The 14523-nt window shown below is 31.9% G+C and overlaps 1 protein-coding gene across 1 annotated transcript in view; it reads right to left on the minus strand.

The window, feature by feature from the left end:
- Sol1 overlaps nt 1-14523 on the minus strand; it is a 365472-nt gene that overhangs the window by 145770 nt on the left and 205179 nt on the right. The window contains exons 7-8 of the mRNA XM_068770529.1: nt 8415-8503; nt 464-586 (exon numbers count right to left, since the gene is read on the minus strand). Coding sequence (XP_068626630.1) covers nt 464-586; nt 8415-8503 — 212 coding nt within the window. The remainder of the gene's footprint in view (nt 1-463; nt 587-8414; nt 8504-14523) is intronic.

Consider the following 14523-nt stretch of genomic DNA (forward strand, 5'->3'; position numbering starts at 1 on the left):
AGCAAAATTAATTTAATATTAAAATCTACTAGTAACTACGAATATGTAAGGACTAAAAAAATTTTCTTCAACTCCTGCTTTTTTTATAAAAAAATCGTATGCGTATTTACTGTTAGTGGAGGCTTTTTTACTCTACTTTGGTATAATTTTTACATAATTAGCCATGTTTAGCTTATTAATTAGTACACAGTTCATTCGTTCTGTTTATAATTTTTATTCTAATCATGTGACTTTATTCTGTAATAAACGTATTCTTATTTTATAAATAAAAAGTTTAAGCTGTAATGATTTTAGATTACTAGATATATTTTGATATAATTATATCGACGTAAAAATTAATAATTCACTTTTTAATTTTTCGAGAGGTAAATTTTTACATTTCGGTGGGTCAAATAAAGTAGATTTTCTGAACGCATGCATAGGCGCTTTGTTTATAGAATTAAGCTTGCGATGTGGGTCAGACCTGCTGCAGTGGAGTCAGGCGGTGGCTGGAAGTGAAAAGTTGCAGCGAAGCCTTGCCCGGGAGTCGCTGAGTTTGCAGTGAATTGCAGAAGTAGTGATGGGCCAGTAGAAAGGACCTCATAACCTGAAAGAACGAGACATAACAGTAATTTATAAGTCACGATAACGCAAAAACGTACAGTAATTTCCCCATCCAGTAAATTCCCATTTGTCTAATACAAGAAAAAGTAAAGAAAAGAAGGCCTACGTTAATTTTAATTTGAGAAAGGCTGAAAAGTTGTTGTTTTTTCGAAAGGATATTTTCTTTTACAGTAATAGTAAAGTAACCATTTTTATAGATAACTGACAAAGATAAAAATGAAATTGTATAAAACAAAATTTTCCGATCACGTAATTTCACGAAATTCGAGGTTAGGTTAGTTATTCTTTACATAACTAACCAAACCTGGCTTTTAATCCGGTATCTATAACGCTACTAATAAAACTAACCAGCATTTTGGTAATATTGAATGTGCATGATTATAATTGACTTCTCTGTTTGTGGTTGTTGTTAAAAATTTCCAATGTTATAACCATCATAATTTTAGTCGTAAGACGTCCACTGCTGTATTTCGGCGTCGCCCATATATTTCTAATATTTTTCATTATTAATGTCTTACTCTATTAATGCAGTAAAAGTCTAAAAATTTTTGAAAAAGAGGTCTACAATGTGATATTACATGATTTTGAAAGCAGTGTTTATTTAAAACCTCTTTATGTTATGTGGATGTTACCAAAGTTAGAGAAACACGTCGATATATGAGAACTATTGCTTCTTGAGCTTATTTTTGAGGACGCCTAAATAACATCAGATAACAAATTTATATAAAATGTACCTCAATTGTTTTTCTTTCATATGGATTATTATAATAATTGCATTATAATAATAATACAATGAGGTACCATTCAGTATATTCTACCATTAAAACTAAGAAAGGAAGCATATATGTATATATTTCATACATATGTTTGTTTTATATTTCTTTAGCTGGTGGAAATAATTCAAACAAATCGATTTTCTATTACTTTTTTGCAAGTTTCACTTGCGAGTTCCTACTAAACAGTTAATCGAACTAATACGTTACTTAACGCTGCCACTAATTCCAGACAAAATTCTTTATTCAAACGGTCTGCCAATTTCTTTAACGATATCCGTGATTTCCCAGAATTGGATACATTTAACTTAAATTCTAACGAAAGACATAGTCAAGCGACTTAGCAAGTTAAAGTCGCAGTGGGCAGGCCTTAAGGTTCTGGACTAGAGACAACGACACAAGATTGACCGACGACTTGTGTTATAGTGGGAAAACGCTCGATGCTGGTCGATTCCAACAGGTCTTATTTAATATAAAAGGTATGCTTTTATCCAGTAGTGGATATCTTACGACTAAAATTATGATTATGATGACTATGATAAGCTAATATAATTATAAATCTAGCATCTGTATTCGCCTACGATAGGCATTACGACCGCAACCTACAATGTACATTATGTTTAGCTGTATTTGTGCCTATTTGAAATAAATACATAAATTACTAAATCACGTAAATTCAGGCAACTTTATTGCTAGCAATATAAGTTAAGATACTGGTTGTTTATTGAAAAAAAAATAAAAAAAAATCCTATTTTAAAAGCTCATTCGCTTTTATAACGCATAAATAGCATAATAGCGCGGCGTCGTTATCCGTTCACTTGAATTAGCTTAGTAAGTCTCTAACGCGAAACGCTGACAAACTCATTTCAGCGAATGGCGGACCGTAAACTAAAACACAGCACGAAGTTCTGGCATTCCAATAACGCGCGAAGTTTATTCCTTTGGCATGCACCACAACGGTTAAGCTATACAGATGAGCGGAAAGTAAACTTTCAAAACGTCTGCTATGGACAATAATATTAAATAAACATATGAATATATCATACATTTTTGTATATTAACCGTTGAATATTTACATAAATTACAAAACAAAAGTTATTTTTCTCTTCATAAAAGTAAGCAACAAAAGTAACCATTATATTTAATTTAAAGATTAGTTAAAGATAAGATAATTAGTTAAAGTATTTTTTATTTTTGATTAAGATTGATGGAAATATATCAGAGAAAGTCCATAGAAAGTTTTTAGTATACCTTTTTTAAATTTTATTTAACTTTAATGGATAAATATCTCGGACAACACGATTATTTAAAAAATAATACACAATATTACTTAAGTAAAGACAAAATTAAATACTTAATTTAAGACCTTTTAAAAATTATTTGATAGTAACAAAAGCCTGTGTAACTGTAACAACAAACAGCAGGAAAAGTATGAATGATTAGATGAACTATGAACGGACACTTGTATTCCTTTAAGCCCTCATCTTTTCTCGTGTTTAATAGTATATTCGTAATGGACAGTTGTGTTCGTTTTAAAGAGCTTTGACGTAATCGATGAGGAGCTATTTTCATATCTCTAGCTGTACCTTACCAGTTTACTGTATGTAATGTGACCAATGTAATCTAAGACTCGTTGGTAACATATTTTGAGGAGTCTAGTCTTGATTTTGACTCGAGAATGGGCTTGTCGGTACGTTTTCCTGTTCGAGTTAATTTTCCTGTTTAGTAAAACACCTTCATTTTATTCTGCGTGTATTTCCAAAAGGTAAAGGTAAATCAAGTAAATCGTAACTTCTACAGGTTTTCAAAGATTGGATAGATAGAAAAATCACTTATATTTATATAGAAAATTGTCTCATCTTTCACCGATTATGATTACGATGAATAAATAGAAAGTGTATAAATTTTAAAGAAAATTTTAAAGTGCTAGCCAGTAGAAAATTTAAAAATTTCGTTGCATAACTCTTTCAAATTTCATAAGACAGAAATCGATTCTCTTCGTCCAACTACCTTTCGCCACTGTCGCCTTCCTGAATGAATAATGCTGTGTCAAAGACACACGACGAATACAGGGTTGTCTCAACATTATATTTAATGAATGCTTTAGCGATGTTCTTTGAAACTGAGTCAAGTTGCGTTTACAGTTGAGCAGTTAAGTAGAATTAATTTATTAAGAGTTATGCTATAGTTTTCTTTGTCCTCATCTTTTTTTCGTTTTTCAACGCAACTAAAACATTGAAAAACAGAAAAATCACGTTCATTACAAAGAATATACTTATATGCACGTTGGTTTTCTTAAATTTTCTTTATGACGTTGACACCTTGTCCCTCAAGATGGCGAACAGGAATTTTATTTACACTTATGGGGCATGCATTAGGACGGCGTTCTAAGCTCTTTATTGTTAGCCTGAACCAAGAGTTGATGTATTTTGGATTTATCACCGTGAAGGCAAGCAACAACTGGAGAAACTGATGATTACACAAAGTATAGGGCAAAAAAGCAAGTAGACGCAGCCTAATATTATAGTCTGATCATAACAGCACTAAAGTTGATACTATTCTATACGATACCAAACTAGAGACTATCGACAGAAAGATATGACCCTTAAAATGAGGAATGATGCAATGAGAAAAATATTGTTATATATTTTATTTATTATATCATTTTGTCTATTACATTATGGTATTTGCGTATTATTGTATCATATTTAGAACACTTCCCAAGTAAATTTATTTCAGGTGTTTTTGAAGGAAATTTCACTATTTTTTCTCTTTTTGTTCTCCTTTGACTCTACGCTGTCAAAACGGTTGTCTTTGTACCGTATATATTAAATTGTAAAATATAAATTATAGGATTTTTTATTAAAGAAAAATAATTTTGAATTATTTTAAAATTTAATTTATAAAAAAGAGACAGCCCTATTAGCCATCGTCCCAGTTACGCTGAGCTGTGATTGCCAGACCACACTTCAATACCTAATTTCCAGGTTTTCTGTATTCAAACAATGCCCGTAGTTTTGTGGCCTCTGCTTTGTGAGACTTGAATGTGCAAATAAGACCCACAAGTTCTGCTCCGTAAAAAGCCGGGATTGTGTCAACAATAAAAGGGGTTTCAGTCCCTAAGTAATAAATTGGAATGGTCGCTTCTTTTTTAGAGCCGGAATTCTTTTACGTTTTATTTATAAAAGGAAACTGGCATAAAGTCCTTTATACGGTCGGCTATCAATATTGTTGAGTATTTTCACTTAAATATAAATATGAGTAATAAAATTAAGTAAGGTTTATGAATTTTATTTCTCTACGAGATTAAATTGGGAATAAGGACATCCGACATAGCCCAGAGTATTATCAAGTTGAAGAACTGATGGTTGCTTTCACCTTAACGTGGATTGGAGATCAGGATTGGAAACCTGCAATCGGCCAGTAGAGGAGGTCGAGGCACAATGTCAGAAGATAGATAATTGACAGATATTGGAAAATGCTGGAAGTAGGCTACTACAACCAGATCCTCTTGGAAATCTAAGAGGGAAGATAGGGACTCCCCCATTGATTTGACGTCATAATGACGTCATATGAATGTTGGAATAATTTCATCTTTTAATAATTTCTGCAAGGAATTTGAAGTGGCTGTGGGATGATAAGATAGAGTGACTATCGCATAACCTCAGGACGCCTTAAAATTCTAAAGCGGGGACCATAGATCGCAGCAAGCGTAGCGAAGAACTTTCGCCCAAGATTTCGTCGAAAGACGCTGGATCTAGGCCGCTTGCGACCAGGCCTTTTGTAAGTCTGTGAAGTAGGCTTTTATCCAGCTGTGAATGGCTTATTTTTTAACTTGATGTACACTCTTGTCTATGTGACATTTGCAGATTCCTTGAGCTCTATAGCTAAAGCGCATAGAGCACTTAGCTTAAAACCTCTTTTAAGGTAGCAAAGCTCGTAGGAAGCTCGGAATGCCGCGAACCCGTAGTATATTTTATTACATTACTGATAGTCACCGCATTGGGATGTTTCTTAAAACGGGCGTACTACGTTTAATCTCGAAACGTATGTCAAATCTTGCCGAAAGATTAGTAATATTTCTTAGAAATTGCATTGCACATCTACGAGTGCCGGGTAGCGATACTGGGCAACATTACAAAAACAAAGCGTGCCGGTATAATTTAAGGAATTGTCGTCGCGGCTGTAAAACTTACTTCAAAGCGCAAGCAATTCATCACGCGAGTTAGTTTTCCTCTAAGAATCTTTGCAAGTACTACCTCGGGGAGAATATTTCTTCGAAGTTTTCAGATTGGATCGTTCCCGTACGGTACAGCAATAAATCCTTCGATAACCATCTGCTTGAGTAAATTAATTAAATCTATTTAATTGAATTCAAGCTGTATTGATTTTTCCGTTTTTATATTCTAACTAAAATTCTAGCATTTTTGACTAAGTGTAAAGTAAATTAAAATGCGTATAAATAGGAATGAGAATAGACAAAAAATTCAAACAATAAGCTTTACACGTATATTAAAATTCAAACAATTATTCTAGCGTATAGCTATTTTACATTTCATGATAAAAACTATTTGCTTGATTTCATGAAAGATAAATTGTGTTCAGTGAATCTTAAGAGTAAAGATTAAAAAATAAATAAAATTAGCAAAATTATTATAACTTAGTTTTCATATGTTTTATTTTTTCATCAAGTTTCTTATTTTACAAAGATTTTATGATTTAAGGATCATTGGTTGTAGGTGCTTTAAACAAAAAGGCTTATTACTCTATTTGAGAGTATTTTCAGGATTTTTAAAGAATATTTTTTTTTTGTAAAATAATCATCTAAATAGACGTTAATAGATTGTAACAATCTTATGTAATAAAGCTATTTTTAAGGGGGTTCATTTGAGTGTCAATTAATATACCATATTTTCTCTATCCAAAAATCTATGGAATCAAAAATAATATATTACGTAATAATAATATAGTTAGAAAACATTATTTTTAATTTTGATATACGTAGTACGTATTAAAATAAATAATTGTTTAATATCTATCTCTGTATTGCAACAGACACCAGAGAGTGTTATGGGTGTACAATTTTTAAAGCATTTTGATGAAAAATGAGCTATATATTTATCCTTTCAAGCTTTCACATTTGTAATAAAACACAGGTCATAATTCAGCTTAAATAAATTATTTTTAAGGAAACAAAATTCTCCTCTTTTATTTTTAGGAATTAAAAAGAGAAAATAAATTTATGACTTAAGTACAAAAATCTAGTTTGAATTGTAATGGTGTTTTCATAATCTATTTATGTTTTTTTATAGTCATTTATTATCTATAATTTCACAAAGTGTATTTTAATAAACCTGGGTTTCTTTTTTATGTCTTTTCTCAAGTACTTTTCTCGCGGGAATTTCTGTAACAACAGGCGGTGAGGTACTTAATACACGTCACGATGAGATATTACAGCCCCACGTACGCTGCCTTCTTGTATCTATTTTCCCTATGATTTGTCTCGTGTGCTCAGCGCCACTCATAAGCTTATCTCTCTTGGTATTCGGGAAATTTATTAGGGGTAATAACAAAGAAATTTTACTATTAATAACAACTATGAAACAATTTTTATTAAATTTACTATCATTTGAGAAAAGGATTTCTTTATAGAGATGAAAATATTAATCCTTGTTTGAGTTATGTTTTCACATGTATATGTTACATACACTATTTCTGCAACGCAATTGGTATGTTATTATTGGGTAAAAAGTAATACTTTATTAAAATATTATAATGATAAATTTTATTTCTGACTCTAGTGAGTTCTAATAATATTAGTAAGTAACAATTTTCACTTTTTTTACGGCTGTTAGGAATGTTGTAATATTTTATACAATTCATTAAATAAACACAAAAAATTTTTTCGATAGTATATTTAACATTACATTTGTTGAAGTCTCATCCTTTAAGTTTAATTTTTTAGCAAACTTTTTTTGGTTTTATTAATAAATGAAATGATTTATGGAGCGAGGGGGACAGACTATTGTTCCACGTTCAAATTCGTCGTTACTACTTGTAGTCAAACAAATGTAGCCAAGTTTTATATAAAAAATTAGTAACCTGGATTGCGTGAACAATTTATTTCTGCCTCCGTTGAGCCACAAAAGGCACTTGCACTTGACTCGTTATTTAAAAGATATCGTAATGAAGTGAAAATCTACCTTATTAGTATTCACTAAGATATAAATTATCTGAATTACACGACCTTTTTTAAATGATGGTGGACAATTATTTTTAAATTCTTTACTACACAAATTGAGGTTTTATTATTAGTATATATATACTAACCTAATAAAATTGCTTATAACGAATGCTGTGTTTTGAGAATGCATGATGTTTTCCGAATTGTATGTATTACTTTTTTATTTTAGACAACATTATTACGGATGTTATTTAAAATATATCCAGTCAAAGATAGCTCGTTTCTATCTTAGATAAATACCTGGTCGGCTTCCGAATTTCCTTCATTTTAGACAATAGGCGCCTACTACAAGGCTTAAACTTTCCGCTAATGTACTTATAGGGGATATACTTTAGCAATTGGAGTTTTTTTTAATCTTTGTGTTTCAAATTAGAAGGTTCTGATTCGTTGTTGTGATATGAAGGATTTATTCGCTATGCAATACGCAATATAAGGAAACAGTCACTGTGACTCCATCATATTTATTTTTTTCTCTACGGATATTTTTATTAACGATAATAAGAATACAAGCAGTTTTAAGTACGTACCTATGTAATATTAATATTTATATTTTCGATCTGTATTTGATAAGTTTAAATAACGTTTAAATTAATATAATATAGAAATAATAGAGATACATATGTAGCGATTTGTAGATCACGATGTAAACTTAATGCTACCAGCTCTACTAAGCATCTAAAACCGTTTATGCTTCGCTTGCATTTGGTTAGAGCAATTTCGGTACTTCAGCTTGTCTGCAACTACGTTTAATTACTGAACGTTAATTGGTTAAATAACCTGAGGTGTTTATTTACCTGTTAATTCGTTGCACAGCATAGCTATAGCCGGTGAGCTTGTGTCCTTTCCGTCGAATACTTTGATGATGTCCGCACGACGCAGGCAGCTGAAATTATAACGCAAAATTAACATTTTTAATATTTTGGCCCAAGGAGCCTTGTGTAGTAATAATAAATATTTTTATTAAAGCATATAATTTAATAATCTATCACTTTTTTTTAAAAAACGACGCAATAATTATTTTTTACCGTTTTATTTATAGTGTGATAATTTAAGTCTGAGTTATGTTATTTTAAATTCAAATATAAAATTTTATAACTATAACTATGCAAAGTTTGTTAGCCGTTTTAACTTAATAAAATCTATAATTTTGAAAAATGGGTTTGAACTGTCCTAAATGGCCACATAGTCCGGGTGGCCGTGCTTATATTTAGATGGTAATGTATAATGATTATTTCAGTAGGTTACATAAACATAGTCAAATTATATTAATGACGTCGGCGAGGTTTGTGACTATACCACACTTGTATTACCGCGCAGATTCGTAGAATCTTCTTATATCCGACGTATAGTGTAATATAATATACAAAGATCTGAACGTTCAGGCGGTTCCAGCAAAAACTCTGTTTGTGAATTGTTTCGGATCACACTATATTTTTTAGCCTTTCGGCTTTTAGTTTTAGTCAAAAATGAGTTTACTGAATCTGGTTCACAGACCATCATAAATTAAAAAAAAATAGATTCGTCGCGATACTCCCTACGCCAGTGCCACAAGAGTCAAGGTTAAGGATGGTTTACCATAATGATCGTTACTTATTCTGCAGTAGAAGAGGGGTATGGATCGCTTCACTGACTAACTCCTATTATTTATGCCAGTGGTATGCTCCGTTATTTAACGTAAGCGTAAGACGTTCCCTGCTGGAGATAGGACTCTTTTATAAACTTCTAAAAGGAAAGGTTGGAAGCAGCCTCTGTTGAGTGTTTTCAGAAGATCTTAACAAGGTTGTATGTCTACTTTATGTTGTATGTCTATTTCACGTTCTACACTTCCCGGTCCTTGGTTTCTATACTCTTTGAATCCCAGCGGCTAACTGTCCAAGAAAGCAAGCTCTCTAATACGCCCATTACAACTTGCCAATCCCCTGGACTATTTCGGTTAATTTCGTTCGTCTATGGATCTACTAATTTCACAATTGATTGTCTACCAAAAATTTCTGACCTTAGTTTTTCCATGGATCGATGTCTGACGATTATGAATATGTGAAATGCTAAACACAATGGTGATTATATTAGTAAAGAGTGTTAGTCAACTGCTCAAAAACATCTGAGATAATATCAATTATATCTGTAATATTTGTGACGTAAATAAATAGGAAATTGAATAGATATGTATCGATAGGACACCGCGCTGCCGTCTGTTAGTTGCGGTTCGGTTGTGGTCACATAATAATCGCTTGCGATGGCTCATATATCAATCAGAGCGTTTAGGTGTAATTTAACGACATTTAATGGAAAATCCGATACGCGGCCAAACACTAATTATCGTTGGAATAGTACAGCGTTATTATTGGAGCTAGAATAATATTTTGCTTGATGTAGATGAAATACCATAAATATATTTCCAAAGTGTTTCCTATATTACCTTGCAGTAACATATACAAGAACTCAAGATATGCAAAAGGTTTATGTTTGAATTTTTTTAAAGAATAACCTTGTGCCTTGGGAATTTAGACTAAATAACCGGCTTATTTTTCTTATATTTTATATTTAATGTTACATTATATACTCTTACATTAAAATTACAAAACGGTGATTTAAATGAAACCAAATGTTAATATTAAAAAAAAATTAAATAGGTGTCAGTATTATAGGAAAGTAAATATTAAAGGGTCTTAAGGTATGGCAATTTGATATGCAGAGTAGTTGTCAAAAATATAACGCAGGTTTAGTGCCCTTGACCTTAATCGTTCATTGAAACGATCTAAGAGCTCGGCGGCCTCCTAATCCGGCAAAATTGCAGTATGTAGTGGTCCGACCCAAAGTTAGCTACTTTAAAAGAAGTCTAAGTTTAGGCTAAGTTTAGGTTACTATGCGTCCTAACTCTTCGAACTCGCGGAATTTGCAAATGCCATTTAGCCAGCAATGACAATCCGATCCAAAAAAAAACCGCAGGTTATTCGATAATAAGTTAATGAACAAGAATTAATAAAGACCTAATAAGTATATTTTATATTGTATATTTGAGTATATATATATACATATATATATACACATATATATAGATATATATACATATATATATATACACATATATATATATATATATATATACAATATATATTTGGAGTTTTCAATATGCAATGTAATTTAATGAAGTACAAGTCATTTTTACACGAAAAAGTTTAGTTGGAAAAATATTTCACGTAACAAATTTTAGTTCAGCTTACACGTAATAAATGTATGTCTGTCTATTCAATACGAACTTTTGCAGTTATTTCGCTGACGTTTTTTTTTTGGTAGTTTCCCCGCTGGTGTGAAATAGTGTTTTAAGAATAATTTACATTTCATAGCGTGCTATTGTGCAAATGTAAATTCAGTTTGGACGCAAACGATTTTTTTATTATTTTGTAAAACCTGTTCGCGGCTCACAAATTTTCATAAGTACAATTTAAATTTGAATTCAGCAATCTATTTAATCTTGTTCAAAATATGTCATAAGTTTTTGTCATATATTATATTTTAATGTACTGTAAATATAACAAAATTCCTATATCTTGTCGGGGAATAAAAGCGATGACACGTATATAATGTTTAAAGTGATACACTCATCCAAAAAAATGGGTGCCACACTACGCATTTCAACCATAGTAATAACATTTCGTTACAATATTTGATGATACTTTGGTTTACAAAACTAAAATGGCTCCCTAATTTAAATAAAAAGTTTAAACTCTACTAATACTTTAATGTTATTGTTCATGATATAAATGATTTACAGTACATTTATTTACACCGTTGTGTAATTTGCATTGTTTGCCGCATTTTGTTGCACGACTACCACAGCATGTGCGGAAGTGGCTAAATATTGGTCCTTTTCTTACTTAAATAGTAACTAATTTTAATATCGTCAAGTTAATGTCTACATTGAGAGAGGCATATACTTTTTGCTAGATTAAGTAATACAATGTAATAATAAGTTTACAAAAGTGATGCTATACATAAGAAAAGGAACATTAATTTTAAGCTGCAAGCCTTGCCCTTTCTCTAATGTATTTATAAATTGTTGTCCATAAGCGGAAGTCTACGATGTGACATTTCGCAGAGGCTTCGCGAATGTTTGTCTTAATTAATACTGTCTAACTAATAATAATATTACATTTGCATCGTGTAATTATATCTGACCCAGCTTAATTAATCCATTTATTTCTCTATCAACGAACTATGTTCATAGTAAATTTTAGGATGAATAAGATGAGTGCTCCCCGGCTTCAAAGGACTAACTTCGTAATCCTGCATAGAAACTATGGTATACTATTTATCTTAAATAAGTCGTTGCTGTTCTACAAGTAAATCCCAGTGAAAACACGTTTAATTTATGCTTTCGAGTCCAAAAGTAGCCATTATTAATTCATATAAGTATTGAAACATGCTTTGACATACAAGCAAATGAGAACAGAAAGAATTAAAACAGAATAATTGTTGAAGTTTCTTCTGACACTTCTTCATCCAGCCCTAACGCTCTTCGAAGTAGAAGTAGTTACATTAGCCAGGCAATAGCAAAAACTCTGTCTGTGAATTGTTTCGGATCATACTATATTTGTTAGCCTTTCGGCTTTTTAGTTTTAGTCAGAGATGAGTTTAGTGAATCTGGTTCACAGACCATCATAAATTAAAAAAATCCAATTCCTCGCGATACTCCCTACGCCAGTGTCTTAAGCGTCAAGATTAAGGATGGTTTACCGTAATGATCGTTACTTATTCTGCAGTAGAAGAGGATCGCACCACTGACTAACTCTTATTATTTACGCCAGTGGTATGCACCGTTATTTAACGTAAGCGTAAGACGTTCCCTGCTGGAGATAGGACTCTTTTATAAACTTCTAAAAGGAAAGGTTGGAAGCAGCTTCTATTGAGTGTTTTCAGAAGATCTTAACAAGGTTGTATGTTTACTTTATGTTGTATGTCTATTTCAAGTTCTACGCTTGCCCGTCCTTGGTTTCTATACTCTTTGGACTCCCAGCGGCTAACTAACCAAGAAAGTAAACTTTCTACTCCGCCCATTTCAACTCGCCAATCCCCTGAACTATTTTGATTACTTTCGTTCGTCTGCGGATCTACTAATTTCACATTTGATTGTCTACCAAAAAGTTTTGACCTTAGTTCTTTTCATGTATTGATGTGTGACGGTGATGAATATTGTAAATTTTAGGATGAATAAGATGAGTGCTCCCCGGCTTCAAAGGACTAACTTCGTAATCCTGCATAGAAACTATGGTATACTATTTATCTTAAATAAGTCGTTGCTGTTCTACTAGTAAATCCCAGTGAAAACACGTTTAACTTATGCTTTCGAGTCCAAAAGTGGCCATTATTGATTTATATAAGTATTGAAACATGTTTTGACATACAAGAGAATTAGAACAGAAAGAATTAAAACAGAATAATTGTTGAAGTTTCTTCTGACACTTCTTCTCCCAGCCCTAACGCTCTTCGAAGTAGAAGTAGTTACATTAGCCAGGCAATAGCAAATGGCCAAGCCGAGTATTGACCGTCTGGGACTTTTTTGTGTGGGAACGTTAAGCGGGTATTATCAACGAATGACAACCAAAACTGAGGTCCTTTTGTGGGGGCCTTTGACCCTAGTCACTTCTTGAAGCGTTTACGGAAGCGATCTAAGAGCTCAACAACCTCTCAACCTGATGAAATAGTTGTATATAGCGGCTCCAAAATACTGGCCACATATTAAATTAAAAAGTTTTTTATTTTATTTATATATTTTAGATATATTTTTAACACAAATGAGGCGATCCGTATGTAAGAAAACGAATGTAACCGACATAGCCTAGCAGATAGACAAGTTATGCATCGGGCGGGCACCTTCTGTCATTTTACGGTTACTACCTAATGATTTTGACTTTTTGATTTTTGAACGATTTGCGACAAACACAGCAATTGTCTTTATTATTGATCAAACTAATAATATGTTAAGTATAGTAATGTTTCTTGCCGATACCATATTATAGAGAAAGCTTAAAAGAAATATATGAATAAAAAAATTGATATATTTAAAATAAACGTCTTCAATGTTACTAGATTACTATTTTCAACAAATTGTATTTAAGCGATACCGATGTGCTTGATCACTTACTTAGTCTTTATGTACACAACCATTTTAAAGCAAAAACCCATACGGAATATCATTAATAATCTGCTTTTACCCATAAAGTTGACTTTATATGGTATTAGAAATCATTGTGCAATTATGTCTATTAAAAAAAAGATGTAATTAAATTTGTGACATATAGTACATATAAGCAAAACGGTATGATGCGGCGTATCAAGTTAAAAACTTCTAAATTTCATACAAGATGGCGTTCGGGACGCAGTAACTTCGGAGAACGCCGATAGATAGCGCAGGCATTTAACTGTCATGAGTTATTGTTTGATATGAGTGGTTGTATAAGAGGGCCGTTCATTTGACTAGACAATCAACAAAGAGAAGAATGAACGAGGATCCAATTTATTAAGTTTTGTGAGAATCACACAAAAGCCTATAATATAACACTGGTTTCTTTTCAGTTTTCAAATAATAAGTTATCTGTAAACACTTACTTATCTGTGATATACACATATCATAGATTAACAGACACGATAACATAAAATTATTGCCAAGAATTAAATAGCTATTTTCATTATAATTTAAATTAGTAAAAGATCTTACGAATGTGTATTCGTCTTAGCATCAAGATTATTTCGGCATACCACTATTCGAGGACTTTTGTTATGTTTTCATCTAGTAAAGTAATTAAACTTAAGGGAAGGCACGTTAGTGTTGCTTCAAATTATACCCGTGTTAACAAAGTTTAATGTTTGTGAGATCTTTGTTCTACAAGTATGATAATGTTA

The sequence above is a fragment of the Battus philenor genome, unplaced genomic scaffold, assembly GCF_028537555.1.
Source record: "Battus philenor isolate CCGP_79_NKW_IND1 unplaced genomic scaffold, ilBatPhil1.0.hap1 SCAF_10, whole genome shotgun sequence".
Classification (NCBI taxonomy): domain Eukaryota; kingdom Metazoa; phylum Arthropoda; class Insecta; order Lepidoptera; family Papilionidae; genus Battus; species Battus philenor.